The following is a 12,357-nucleotide window of genomic DNA, read 5'->3' as shown; positions in this document are numbered from 1 at the left end:
AAAATTTTAGCAAGGGGTTCTCTACCCGGTTGCTGGGTGGGCATGGCTGTGGTGGGAGTGGCCTAGTTGGCCGCCTGCATCACGGCGGGGGGGGACGTTTTTGCCCTCCCCAGGCTCTTGAGGCTTTCTTTGAGCCTCCGGGAGGGCGAAAATGGCCTCCCCAGGCTCCGGAGGCCCTCTGGAGGCTGAACTTCCGGTAGGCCCGTTTTTCGCCCTCCCCGAGCATCCCCACGTGCCCTACACTTACCTGCATCCAAAACGAGCCGCATGGGGACTCCTGGGAGGGGAGGGGCGGGCGCGGCCAGCCAAGAGTGGGATTTGGGGGTTCTCCGAACTGCACAGAATCTTAGCTAGAGGTTCTCCCGAACCCCTGCGAACCCCCAGCAGCTCATCCATGGGTGTCAAACTCAAGGCCCACAGGCCAGATCTATCCTGCGGGGCCGTCCTGGTTTACCCAGTGCAAAGAGGAAAGATCAGGCCAGAGTAGCTTCGGCCCAGCCTACCCAGTGGCAAGAGGAAATATGCCAGCAGTTTTGGGAGTGGTGTCAAGTTAGCCACACCCATGCAGTTGGACACACACACACACACACACACACACACACACGAGGTCAACCACAGATCTGATGCAGCCCTCAATGAAATTGAGTTTGACACCCTGGCCCTAGCCAAAACATTCACATTTGCAGAAGTACCCTCCAGACAAGAGACACCTGCGTATCAATAAAGGAGAATATTTGTAGCTCAGGGTTGAAATGAGGAGTCCTTGGGGCTCTCTGAGTTTGGTTGTTTTCTTGCAGACGTTTCATTCCCAAGCTAGGTAATGTCATCCGTGCTAGTGACACATATGTTCCCCGACATGCGTGCTCAAGTCTAATCCAGGCTTAACCATTATGGTCCCTCCTCCCAGCCTCCCTGCCCCGATGTTGAATTCCAGAAGGTTAAGAAACAAAAGTGTTTTATTTTGTTGGACGAAGGCGGCCAGCTCTGTTGAATTTCAGTCATTCACGGCCCAAGAACGTCCGTCAGATGTTGGAGGAAAGAGAGCCTCAAGTCTCAAAGCAGAACAGCCTTGAGAGCCACGCACTGCAGATCTGAGGTGAAGGCCAGGAGTGCCAGCCACTCTATTTGCTAATGAAGACATAACTAAATTAAAGCAAGGAAACTGGAGTTATAAGGCGGTTCCATCTTGGTTTTGGAATCAGTTCAAGAACTCGAAGCGAACAGTTGCATTTTTACTGTTATCGGCTTCACTTGTGTCTTGCACAAGAGTGCAGAAGTGACACGGGGGACTTTTTAGTTGCCCTGAATTATTGTTGATCCTGAGAAAAGAGGCATCCCTTAAATAGGTACATCCTGAATTCCGCATTTGAGGTTGGCGGGAACTGCAACGTCTGTGAAAAAAGAAGAGAATGGAAGCATTAGCACGAGCTGCGGTGGCGCAGTGGTTAGAGTGCGGTACTGCAGGCTATTTCTGCTGACTGCCGGCTACCTGAGCAAGCCTAAAATGCCAGAATAACTGACTGGGGAATTCTGGGAGTCGAAGTCCATACAACCTGTCGTGTTACAGATTGAGTAACACTAGTATATTGTGTCATCTCTTAGCTAACAAGCATAACTGAACTGGCCATGGGTTAAAGTAGGGGACACCTCCAATGAATTAAAAGTAAAGTAAAAAAAGAGCTGCGGTGATGCAGTGGTTAGAGTGCAGTACTGCAGGGTACTTCTGCTGACTGCCGACTGCCTGCAATTTGACAGTTCGAATCTCACCAGGCTCAAGGTTGACTCAGCCTTCCATCCTTCCAAGGTGGGTCAAATGAGGAGCTGAATTGTTGGGGGCAATAGGCTGACTCTGTAAACCACTTAGAGAGGGCTGTAAAGTAGTATATAAGTCTAAGTGCTATTGCTATTAGATCCTGCGAAGGACACAGAGATTTGCAGACCAGCAACATCTGGGACGAGACATTTTTATCCCCCTGGCTATGGGGAAGACCCAGCTTATGTGTGTTTATTCTGAAGGAAGCCCCACTGTGTTTTGGGGGTCTGGCAAGCTAGGAGCAGCATTTGTGTAAACTCCTTAAGTGGATCAGTTACAAGCAAACAGCTGCATTTGTGTGGTAGGTAAAGTGGGTTAATATTTATCTGAGATGTGGGTACGGAATATACACAAACATATATACTTTGTGCATGTGTATATGCAATGTATATATACAGTCTGTGTGTGTGTATACAGTACATATATATATATATATATTGTGTGTGTAGATAAATGTGGGAGAAAGAAAGAGAGAGAGAGCATACACACACAATATACACAGACAGTGTGTGTATGTGTGTCCATCTGTCTAGCTAGACGTTTGGTTTATGGTTCAACACACTCAGAAATCAACATAATCAGAAAATTACAAATCAGAAAATAACTTAATTTACTCTCCAGATTCAGCATATTGCAGACCGAGATATGCAGCCTTTAATAATTTAGAAATCAGCTGCAGGAGAGCAATTCCTTTCGTCGCGAAAGATTTCGGTTCTACAATTTCTTCTACAAAGACTTTCGCGACATTTCCACCACTCTTTTTTTTTTTTTGAACTCTAGTCTAGAGGTGACGCGGTGAACTCTAGTCTAAGGGACGCGGTGACTCAGTGGCTAAGACGCTGAGCTTGCCGATTGGAAAGGTTGGCAGTTCAGCGGTTCAAATCCCCAGTACCACGTAATGGGGCGAGCTCCCATTACTTGTCGCAGCTTCTAACAACTAGCAGTTCGAAAGCATGTAAAAAAAAAAATGCAAGCAGAAAAATAGGGACCACCTTTGGTGGGAAGGTAACAGTGTTCCGTGCGCCTTTGGCGTTTAGTCATGCCGGCCACATGACCATGGAGACGTCTTCGGACAATGCTCGCTCTTCAGCTTTGAAACGGAGATGAGCACCGCCCCCTAGAGTCAGGAACAACTAGCACATATGTGCAAGGGGAACCTTTACCTTTACCTTTAATCTAGAGGTTCTTCCAGAAGAGCCATTAACATGGAGCAGATAATGGTTCAGAAGGGACACCCCCCCCCTTCTGCTCCTCTCTTTCTCTCTGAGAAACAGAAGCCAGTCTCACCAATCTTTTTGGGTTTGGGTAGGTTCAGATTGTTCATAAGTTCAACGAAACCCTCCTTAGACAAGATCAGACGAGGATTCAGAGTTCGTTCTTCCTCCACCGTTGACACCGTCTGGCCTGGAACAACAGAAAAGAAAAGAGAATGGATGTTATTACGCATAGAATACGCACTAATTTTACGGTTTTTAGTTCACGAGGCCTCACGCCATAATAAATCTGGTGTATCCGTGTCCAATTCAGAATGTTGATCGTAAAGAGCAAAATCTAAGGCAAACTAAACTTACAAGATTAAAAAAAAAAAGAATAAAGAGTAAAAAAAGCGCTCACCAACTCACCTGTGTAGTCGTGGGCAGGATAGATCAGGCAGTCACCTGGAAGGGTGAAGATTTTCTTGTGGACGGAGTTGTAAAGGGTTTCCGCAGAACCTGGGGACGAGAATGGAGGCTGTAACCATCAGGCAAGATTCTTTTTTTTCTAACATAGAAGTTGGAAGGGGGGTATATCCCCCAACTCCTATCCTGACAAATATTAGGCTGAAAACCACCTCTTCTAACCTATGCATAAGTCTCCTTCACGCAATCACGAGCCTTGGTAGTACAGGGGTTTAAGGCACCCTGTTATTAAGCTGGTTATTAAGACCAGCTGCCTGCAATTACTGCAGGGTTCGAATCTCGCCAAGGCTCAAGGTTGACTCAGCCTTCCATCCTTTCTAAGGTAGGTAAATTGAGGACCCAGTTGTGGGGGCAATAAACTGACTTTGTATAAATATACAAAAGGATGAAGGCTATTGCTGAGCACATTGTAAGCCGCCCTGAGTCTTCGGAGAAGGGCGGCATATAAATCAAATTAAAAAAAAAAAAAAAATCAGAATCTCTAGACTAGCGGTGTCAAACTCGATTTCACTGAGGGCCGCATCAGGGTTATGTTTGACCTCAGGGACGGAGGGGTGGCCAGGGGACGTGGCCAGCATGACGTCATTTGTGTTGGGGGGTGCCTGTGGTGGCCCAAGCTCTTTGCCAGCAAAAATGGGCTCCCAAGCTCCTTTTTCAGCTGAGACGGCCTCCTTTACACGGCTCTCCCGACCTCCGTTATGACTGGCAGAGGCATCTGGGTTAGTCCTTCGCTATTTCCAGGGCGGCCCCGTGTGCCGGATCTAAACACCCTGCAGGCCGGCTCCGGTTCCCAGGCCTTGAGGTTGACACCCCTGGTCTAGAGCAACTAGAGTTTTGGGTCACCTGGAGGAAATAGGTATCCATAAATCCAGTTTCAAAGGCATAAGATTCCTCTTCAAGTGGAAAACAACTTTTTCAAAAAAAAAAGAGTGGACTTTGCTCATCCTTCGGGAGGCCTACGATGTTTACACGTTGTGTAGAACAAGGAAGTTAAAGTCAAGGGGGCAGAATTCTGAACTCTTCTTAAAAGATTCCGGAAAAGAAAAAAAAAATGCTTTGTCCTATTACAGGTAATCCTCAGTTTATGACTGCAGTTGAGCAGGGGTGAAATCCAGCAGGTTCTGACAGGTTCTGGAGAACCGGTAGCAGAAATTTTGAGTAGTTTGGAGAACCAACAAATACTACCTCTGGCTGGCTCCAGAGTGGGGTAGGAATGAAGATTTTGCAATATCCTTCCCTCAGGAGTGGGGAGGGAAAGGGGATTTTGCAGTAACCTTCCCCTGTAGTAGGGTGGGAATGGAGATTTTGCAGTATCCTTCCCCTGCCACACCCACTAAGCCACCCCCCCCCCGAACCGGTAGTAAAAGAATTTGGATTTCACCACTGCAGTTGAGCCCCAAAATTTATGTTGCTAAGGGAGAAATTTGTTTTGCCTCATTTTACGACTTTCCTTGCCACCTTTGTTAAGGGGATCGCCGCAGTTGTTCAATTAGTAACACGGTTGTTAAGTGAAGCTGCTTTCCACGTGGACTTTGCTCGTCGGGAGATCGCCAAAGGGGATCACACGTGACCCCGGGATGCTGCAAAACCGTCATATCTGCGAGTCGGTTGTCAAGCATCCGAATGTAAATCACGCGAACATAGGGTGGGGGACGCTGCAACGGTCCTGAGTGTGGAAAAATGGTCCTAAATCCGTGGCATTGTAATTTTGTTTTCGTAGTGTTGTAACTTTGAAGGTCACTAAGCGAACTGTTGTAACTCGAGGACTACCTGTATAAAAACCTCCACTCTCTCACGAGCTGCAAAGCTGACATAGGGTTCGTAACCAGATCCCTAAGTTTTCCATACCTTGTTGGAAGTCTGTCCTGCCGCATCCCCTGATCAGCAAAGCATCGCCTGTAAAAGCCATAGTTTCATCATTCAGCATGTAGGTCAGGCAGCCGTCCGTATGGCCAGGGGTGGCAAGAGCTTGTAATGCCTGGAAACACAATAGAATGTCACTAACATTCTTAGAGCCTGTCTCACGTTTTATATTAGCACTCTGTTCTTGTTCCCTTCCCTAAAGTAGAGGAACTACCCTGTTTCTCTGAAAATAAGACCCTAAAAGGGGGTGAAAATTTAGGTGCATCTTATACACCGAATGTAGCCCCATCCACCCACTGGCCCCCACCCTTTGACCTCTACCTCCCAGCAATTTACCTCCTTGCAGCAAGAAGAAACAGCTCCTTTCAGCCTCAGCACAGCCTAATTAGCACAAGTTGATTGGATCGGCCTCCCGACTCTCAGCTGTTTTGCTCTCAGCTGTTTTGCGCGGGCCTCTGCTGCTGCTTGCTGCAAGGAAGAAAATTGCTGGAGCAGATTTTTTTTTTCCTCTTGTGCTAATCAAGCTCTGCTGAAAACGAAAATGAAAGTAAAGCAGGCTGTTTGCTGTTTGCTGCAACGAGGCAAAATTGCTCAGAGGCAGAGGCAGATTTCTTTTTCTTGTCTTCCTCACCAAAAAAGGTAGGTGCGTCTTATAGTCCGGAGCGTCTTATACTCTGAAAAATACGGCACTTTTTTCATCATAAGTACGTTTTTCGGGGCCCGTCGTAACTTCAGTCACTAAATGACTTCATGCAAATCATATTTTAAGAGTCGTTGCCATTTAATTCTCATTAAAGGAAAGGCAAAAGGAGTGGTGTGGTGGCCTAGAAGTGGAGCTCTCGCATCACAATCAGGAGGCGGTGAGTTCGAGCCTAGGTAGAGAATACACACTGAGAATATATCTGCTGAACAAAACTCCGCATTGGCGACAGGAAAGGCATCCGGCTATTAAAACACTCTGCTAGCTCCATTCAGTTGCCCAGACTCCACCCTGCAAGGAATTATGGGGTCGTTAAAAGATGATGATGAAAGGGCAGGCAAAGCTACATTTCCTCTTGTTGCACAGGGGAGGATTTCAGTTTTGCCCAAACTGAGCACATGGTCAAACAAGGATTCTGAAACTAAACCAACAACTTTGCACTCAAATCTTAAGATCGTCCAGCTGTCTAAAATAAATTCGAAAGATAAAACTTCCACAGGACTGGAACCCAAAGGTAGCTCCTAGGAAGTAAATCCATTCAAGGGGAGGTTTGCAGAAGTACGGGAGAATTAAACAAGCCTGTTGGTGAATTGTTGGAAAATAAACGAGGAGGCAGGGTGGAGTGCAGGAAGTGATAAATGCGTTATTTCTAAATGAGAGGAACTAGCAGCTTCATTCCGTTGTGTGCTGGGCAGGCTCCCTCTCACATATTATGTCTACAATTTATGAAGGACTTAGAAAAACTGAACCAAATTCAGGGAAAGGGAACAAGCATGAAGAAAGAACAGGTCCGCTTAACAATTGTGGCATTCACTTAACCCCCACAACAATAGATTGTAAAATCAGGTCGGTCATGTGACCAAACTGTTTTACGATCGTCACAACTTAAGGACAGTGTCAATTCGCAAAGCATCCCTGGCTTACTCTCGAGTTGCCATAGGCCGGGGGGGTGGGGTGGGACTGGCGAAACTGCACAGCAGCAAAAAACAGATGCACATTCCACGCTTATCTCCCTCAAGGCTGTATCCCAGGGATACCTGCAGCAGTCGAAGGGGAGTGACCTCTACAACCCGGGAAATTGCTCCGTTGGTGAATGTGATTGATGACAAATCCTGGGGGGAGGGGGGAAACAGGATCATAATTGGAGCGCAAATTACGTAGGGTCAGAGCTGGCTTCGCTTGGGAAAGTGCCGACATGAAGCTCCTAATAAATATCTTGATTTCTTTTGAAGCTCAAGACTCATGATTTAATTAGGGTATCCGTTCAGAACCCTGACAGACAGTCCATTACAATTGTAAGTCAAGAGCTACCAGTAGCCAAGGTGAAGGAATCTTAGTCCAGTTCTTGTATATGCTACTTATTCTCCAGGAATCTGTTCACAGACTTACAAAAGCTCCAAATTTGAGGTGATGGCCTTCCTGGATCAGGAGATCAGCAATGGCCCCGCTGTCCTTGGAGATGACACTGCGACAGCCCGGAAGGAGCTGCTTCAGGAGCCCCGTGCCGGAGATATGATCAGCGTGGCAATGGGTGTTGACTAACAACAAGGAGGAGAAATACATGGTTGTTTTCTTAAAAGACACAAGATCAAGGATCTAACCCAGCTTTTTACAATATGGCCACCTTTCAGATGAGTGTATTTCAATACAGGTAGTCCTTAACTTACAACCATTCGTTCAGTGTTACAATGGCACTGGAAAAAAGTGATTTATGGCCAGTACTCTTATACTGTACAGTAGTGGCCAAAATTGTGGAAACCTTTTTTTTGGGGGGGGGGGAAAGTGTATTTTTGAGGTTTGATGGCTAATAACACCACTTTATATTTTGGAGTTTCGAGATAATCCTATTTCACTGCTGGAATGGCCTGGGAATAGCCCAGACCTTCAACCCGGTGGTGGGTTCCTCCTGGTTCAGCCCGGTTCTCCCGAGCCGGAAGCGGTGACGATATGCGTGCCATAGGTTCGCCATCACGGCCCTAGAATTTATTTTCAGTCTCAAATCTGTTTTCTTAAAAAGGAAAGACATTCCTTTAAAAGGAGCTCAATCTTCCTTCGGCTGATAACATCCAGAGAGGTTGAACACCAGTTCTTAGGTTACCAAGCACTGCTGACACCTCCGTTCAGTTATCCATCTCCAATTATATCATGGCTACTTTCTGAAGATCCTGACAGACCATGATTCCTGGTTGTGGTTTTCCTTTCCTTTGTTGTTGTTGTTTTTTTTCCCCAAGAAGAAACAACTCACCTGTATATAGCAAATTAAGTCCAAGTTGCTTCACCAAGGTTGAATCGCGTTTGGCCGTTTCCAAAACGGGGTCTATTAGAACGGCTTCTTTTGTCTTCATATCTGCCAGCAGGTAAGTGTAAGTGTAACTTTCTGACTCAAAGAGCTGGTAGGTGAAGGGGGAAAAAAAACCAACAAGAACTTAGTCCATGGAAGGGCAAGCAAAACAGTCCAACTGTATCCAGCCATGGTGGCTGGGGAATTCCGGGAATCGGAGTCCAAAAGTTGCCAAGTGTGGAGACCCCTGCTCTAGCCCTGGAAACATTTAATTTATTATTATTATTTATTTTATTCATTAAACATGAAACTCAGTCAACTGAACATTCAAAACTGCATCACAAATACCATTGACCGGTGCTAATGGTTGATACGGGTTGAGGTCAGCATCATCATTATTATTATTATTTATTATTTATTATTATTATTATTATTTATTATTATTATTATTATTATTATTATTATTATTATTATTATTATTATTATTATTATTATTATTATTATTATTATTGTTCGAATCTCCCCAGGCTCAAGATTGACTCAGCCTTCCATCCTTTCTAAGGTAGGTAAATTGAGGACCCAGTTTGTGGGGGCAATAAGCTGACTTTGTATAAAATATACAAAAGGATGAAGGCTATTGCTTAACGCCTTGTAAGCCGCCCTGAGTCTCCGGAGAAAGGCGGCATATAAATCAAATTAAAAAAAAAAAAATTGTTGTTGTTGTTGGTTATTATTATCTCTTTTATTCATTAAACTGAACATTTAAAAATTATTATATATTATTATTATTATTATTATTATTATTATTATTATTATTATTATTATTAAATGAAAGCAAACTACTAAATTTCCATTGTATCCAACGCCTTACATGAATTGCTAACCATATTAAATCTGCATCCTGAATTTTAATTAATTACATAGTTAGCTGGTTTTTATTGCCTGCATCTCTCAGAGAAGCTGTTACATTAACAGATTAACAGAGTTGGAAGGGACCTTGTAGGTCATCTAATCCAACCCCCTGCCCAAGCAGGAGATCCTACACCATTTCTGACAAATGGCAGTCCAGCCTCTTCTTGAAAGCCACCAGTGATGAAGCTCCCACAACTTCTGAAGGTAAACTATTCCATTGATTGATTGCTCTCACTGTCAGAAAATTTCTCTTTTTCCAGGTTGAATCTCTCCTTGTTCAGTTTCCATTCATTATTCCTTGTCTGGCCTTCAGGTGCTTTGGAGAATAGCTTGACCCCCCTCCTCTCTGTGGCAGCCCCTCAAATATTGGAAAACGGCTATCATGTCTCCCCTGGTCCTTCTCTTCACTAGACTAGCCATGCCCAGTTCCTGCAACCGTTCATCGTATATTTTAGCCTCCAGTCCCCTAATCATCTTGGTTGCTCTTCTCTGCACTTTTTCTAGAGGCTCAACTTCTTTTTTATAGTGTGGTGACCAAAATATTGCAAACTCCCCAGTCTGTAAAGAGATTACTTCAGACTTTATTCCTTAAGAAAGACTAAATACATGGATCCTAGATTTAGCATATTGTTGGGGGCAGTAGGCTAACTCTCTAAACCGCTTAGTATAAAGCACTGTAAAGCGGTATATAGTCTAAGTGCTATTGCTATTGCTAACTAATAAGACTTGTAGCACCCCTACTCCGTACTGGAAAGAGGAAGCAATTTTAAAAGCCTTCCATAAGAAGCCTCTTTGTATATATGTGTTGATATAATCACATATATTTAGTTTCTTAGTGTAATTGTGGATTGAAAATGTAAATTTTATGAGTGAGAAAATTTGTATATTTTCTCTTTTTTTCTTGTCAATATTTTTAAATTCAATAAAGTTTGTTTTTTAAAATTAAAAAAAAAAAAGAAGCCTCGGCAGGGTAAAAAAGAAGCCTCGGCAGGGTAGAAATATTCATTTTAATACTCTGAATACCCATCTTTAAAACAAGAGAACCAGCATGTGAAGCTCCATTTCCCCACATACATATATATATACATATATATATATATATATATATATATATATATATATATATATATATATATATACACATACACACACACACACACACACACACACACACACACACATATATATATATATGCATATGCATATTCTTTCTAGCCAGTTTTACCTACGTAAACCTGGCTAGAAAGAATATGCACATAAAAGCCTACGAAAAAGAATATATATATATATATATATATATATATATATATATATATATATATATATGTACACACACACACACACACATATACATATGTATAATAATATAGGATAGGATAGGATAGGATAGGATAGGATAGGATAGGATAGGATAGGATAGGATAGGATAGGAGTGTGATTTATTATTTATTTATTTATTTATTTGATTTATAGGCCGCCCTTCTCCGGAGACTCAGTGCAGCTTACATTGCTTTTAAGCAATAGCCTTCATACTTTTGTATATACCTGCATAGTAGGGCTTTTGGGGGCCCCTAAGCGGTGTTCTATTTTATACAAAATCAGGTTATTGCCCCCACACACCGGGTCCTCATTGGACATGTATAATATGTACAATAATATACATATTATTATGTATATACTCATACCTGTTTATACTTATATGTTTCTTTCTTTATCTTCTTTATCTTTATAAAGATACCTGTTTATACTTATATGTTTATATGCTATGTTCATACTTATACTTGTTTTCTCACACACGCTTGACAAACTAACTAAATGAAATGAAATAAATAAATAAAATACCCCCCCAAAATCCCAAAATCTTTGAATTTCCTGTTATGCCACGGTTAAGAATCCCGGGGGGAACTTTTCAGAAAGGAAACCTTGACCCCCCCCCCCACATACACCCCACCACCTCCAAAACGAGGCAAACATTTCCAATCCTACCTCTTTCCCCACGCCCATGCCTTTCTCCACCTGCCTTGGATTACAATACCCATCCTCCCCTCCCTCCTCCGGCCGGGTGGCCTGGCGGGCAAGATCCAAAGCCCAAAGTGAAAGCAAGAGCAGAAGCCTTCGGGCCCCTTAAGATGCTGCGAAGCACCTGGTGGGTGCCTGGCTAGGTGGCTCAATGGCTAAGACGTTGAGCTTGTCCATCAGAAAGGTCGGCAGTTCGGCGGTTCGAATCCCTAGTACAGGTCTCCTGCCTGAGCAGGGGGTTGGGCTAGATGACCTCCAAGGTCCCTTCCAACTCTTCTTATTATTAAAGACCTGTCGGAGCTCACCTGTCGGAAGAGCAGCCCCCGTCGCTGGGCAGAGCCGGCGCAGTAGCATCGCTGCGGGGGAAGCGGCTGGTTCAGGAGCCGCAGGGCAGCCGCAGGGCATCTCCGGAGCAGCATGATCGGGTGGTGCCTCTCTTGATGCCGTGCCAGCCTTCGAGGAACCGGAGCGAAGGGCGAAGCGACGCCCTTTAACATTGACTCGGCTGGGCTGGGCTGGAGGGGAAGAGACGCGCCTCCTTAAAGAGCCAGCAGCGCCGCAAACCTTCCAGATCGCGACAGGACTACAACTCCCAGCAGCCTCTGCCGGCAAGGGCCATAAAGGAGGAACGCTGGGAGTTGTAGGAACGAATTCTTCCAGCGACAGCAATAATCCAGACACAGTTATGAAGTTTCCAAACTTTTAACAGTAACAGAGCTTGGAGGTTGGAGGGACCTTGGAGGTCATCTAGTCCAACCCCCTGCAAATCCAAAGTGGATTTGCTATAGTGGATTTGCTATGGGTGGAAGGCAGTTGGCTAGGTCAACAGAAAACCTTTGCACATTAACTTTTATTTGTACCAATAGCATTTTCCAGCTGAAGGAAGAGTGAGATATTGCAGGAAAAAAATGCCTGAGTGTAAACCGGTTCGTCCTGGTAATTTTCACCGCCATGAAGTTGCTTCTTCGGATGTGCCAAGGGAAGGCAAACAAAACAAGGCCCTTTCCTGAAAATCAAGAGCAATTAAGCGGTAACTATTGTCCCATCTTTCCTTAGCAATTGGAAAATCTTTTTTCCCCCCCCCATGGTT

General features: G+C 44.3%; 1 protein-coding gene across 1 annotated transcript; it reads right to left on the bottom strand.

Annotated features, from left to right (window-relative positions):
* Window positions 1–938: 938 nt before the first annotated feature.
* ETHE1 (ETHE1 persulfide dioxygenase) lies at window positions 939–11,836 on the bottom strand. Its single transcript, XM_034437956.2, has 7 exons — window positions 11,573–11,836; window positions 8,301–8,445; window positions 7,445–7,593; window positions 5,341–5,470; window positions 3,436–3,525; window positions 3,101–3,217; window positions 939–1,391 (listed from the first exon to the last, which is right to left on the bottom strand). Exons 1-7 carry the CDS (start codon window positions 11,762–11,764, stop codon window positions 1,339–1,341), a joined length of 876 nt encoding a protein of 291 aa, XP_034293847.2. The 5' UTR covers window positions 11,765–11,836; the 3' UTR covers window positions 939–1,338.
* Window positions 11,837–12,357: the final 521 nt, after the last annotated feature.

The sequence above is a fragment of the Pantherophis guttatus genome, chromosome 10 (genome assembly GCF_059756535.1).
Source record: "Pantherophis guttatus breed Tessera chromosome 10, ASM5975653v1, whole genome shotgun sequence".
Taxonomy (NCBI): Eukaryota; Metazoa; Chordata; class Lepidosauria; order Squamata; family Colubridae; genus Pantherophis; species Pantherophis guttatus.
The sequence above is the reverse complement of the archived record's forward strand: the minus strand, read 5'-3'. Positions and strand labels throughout refer to the sequence as shown.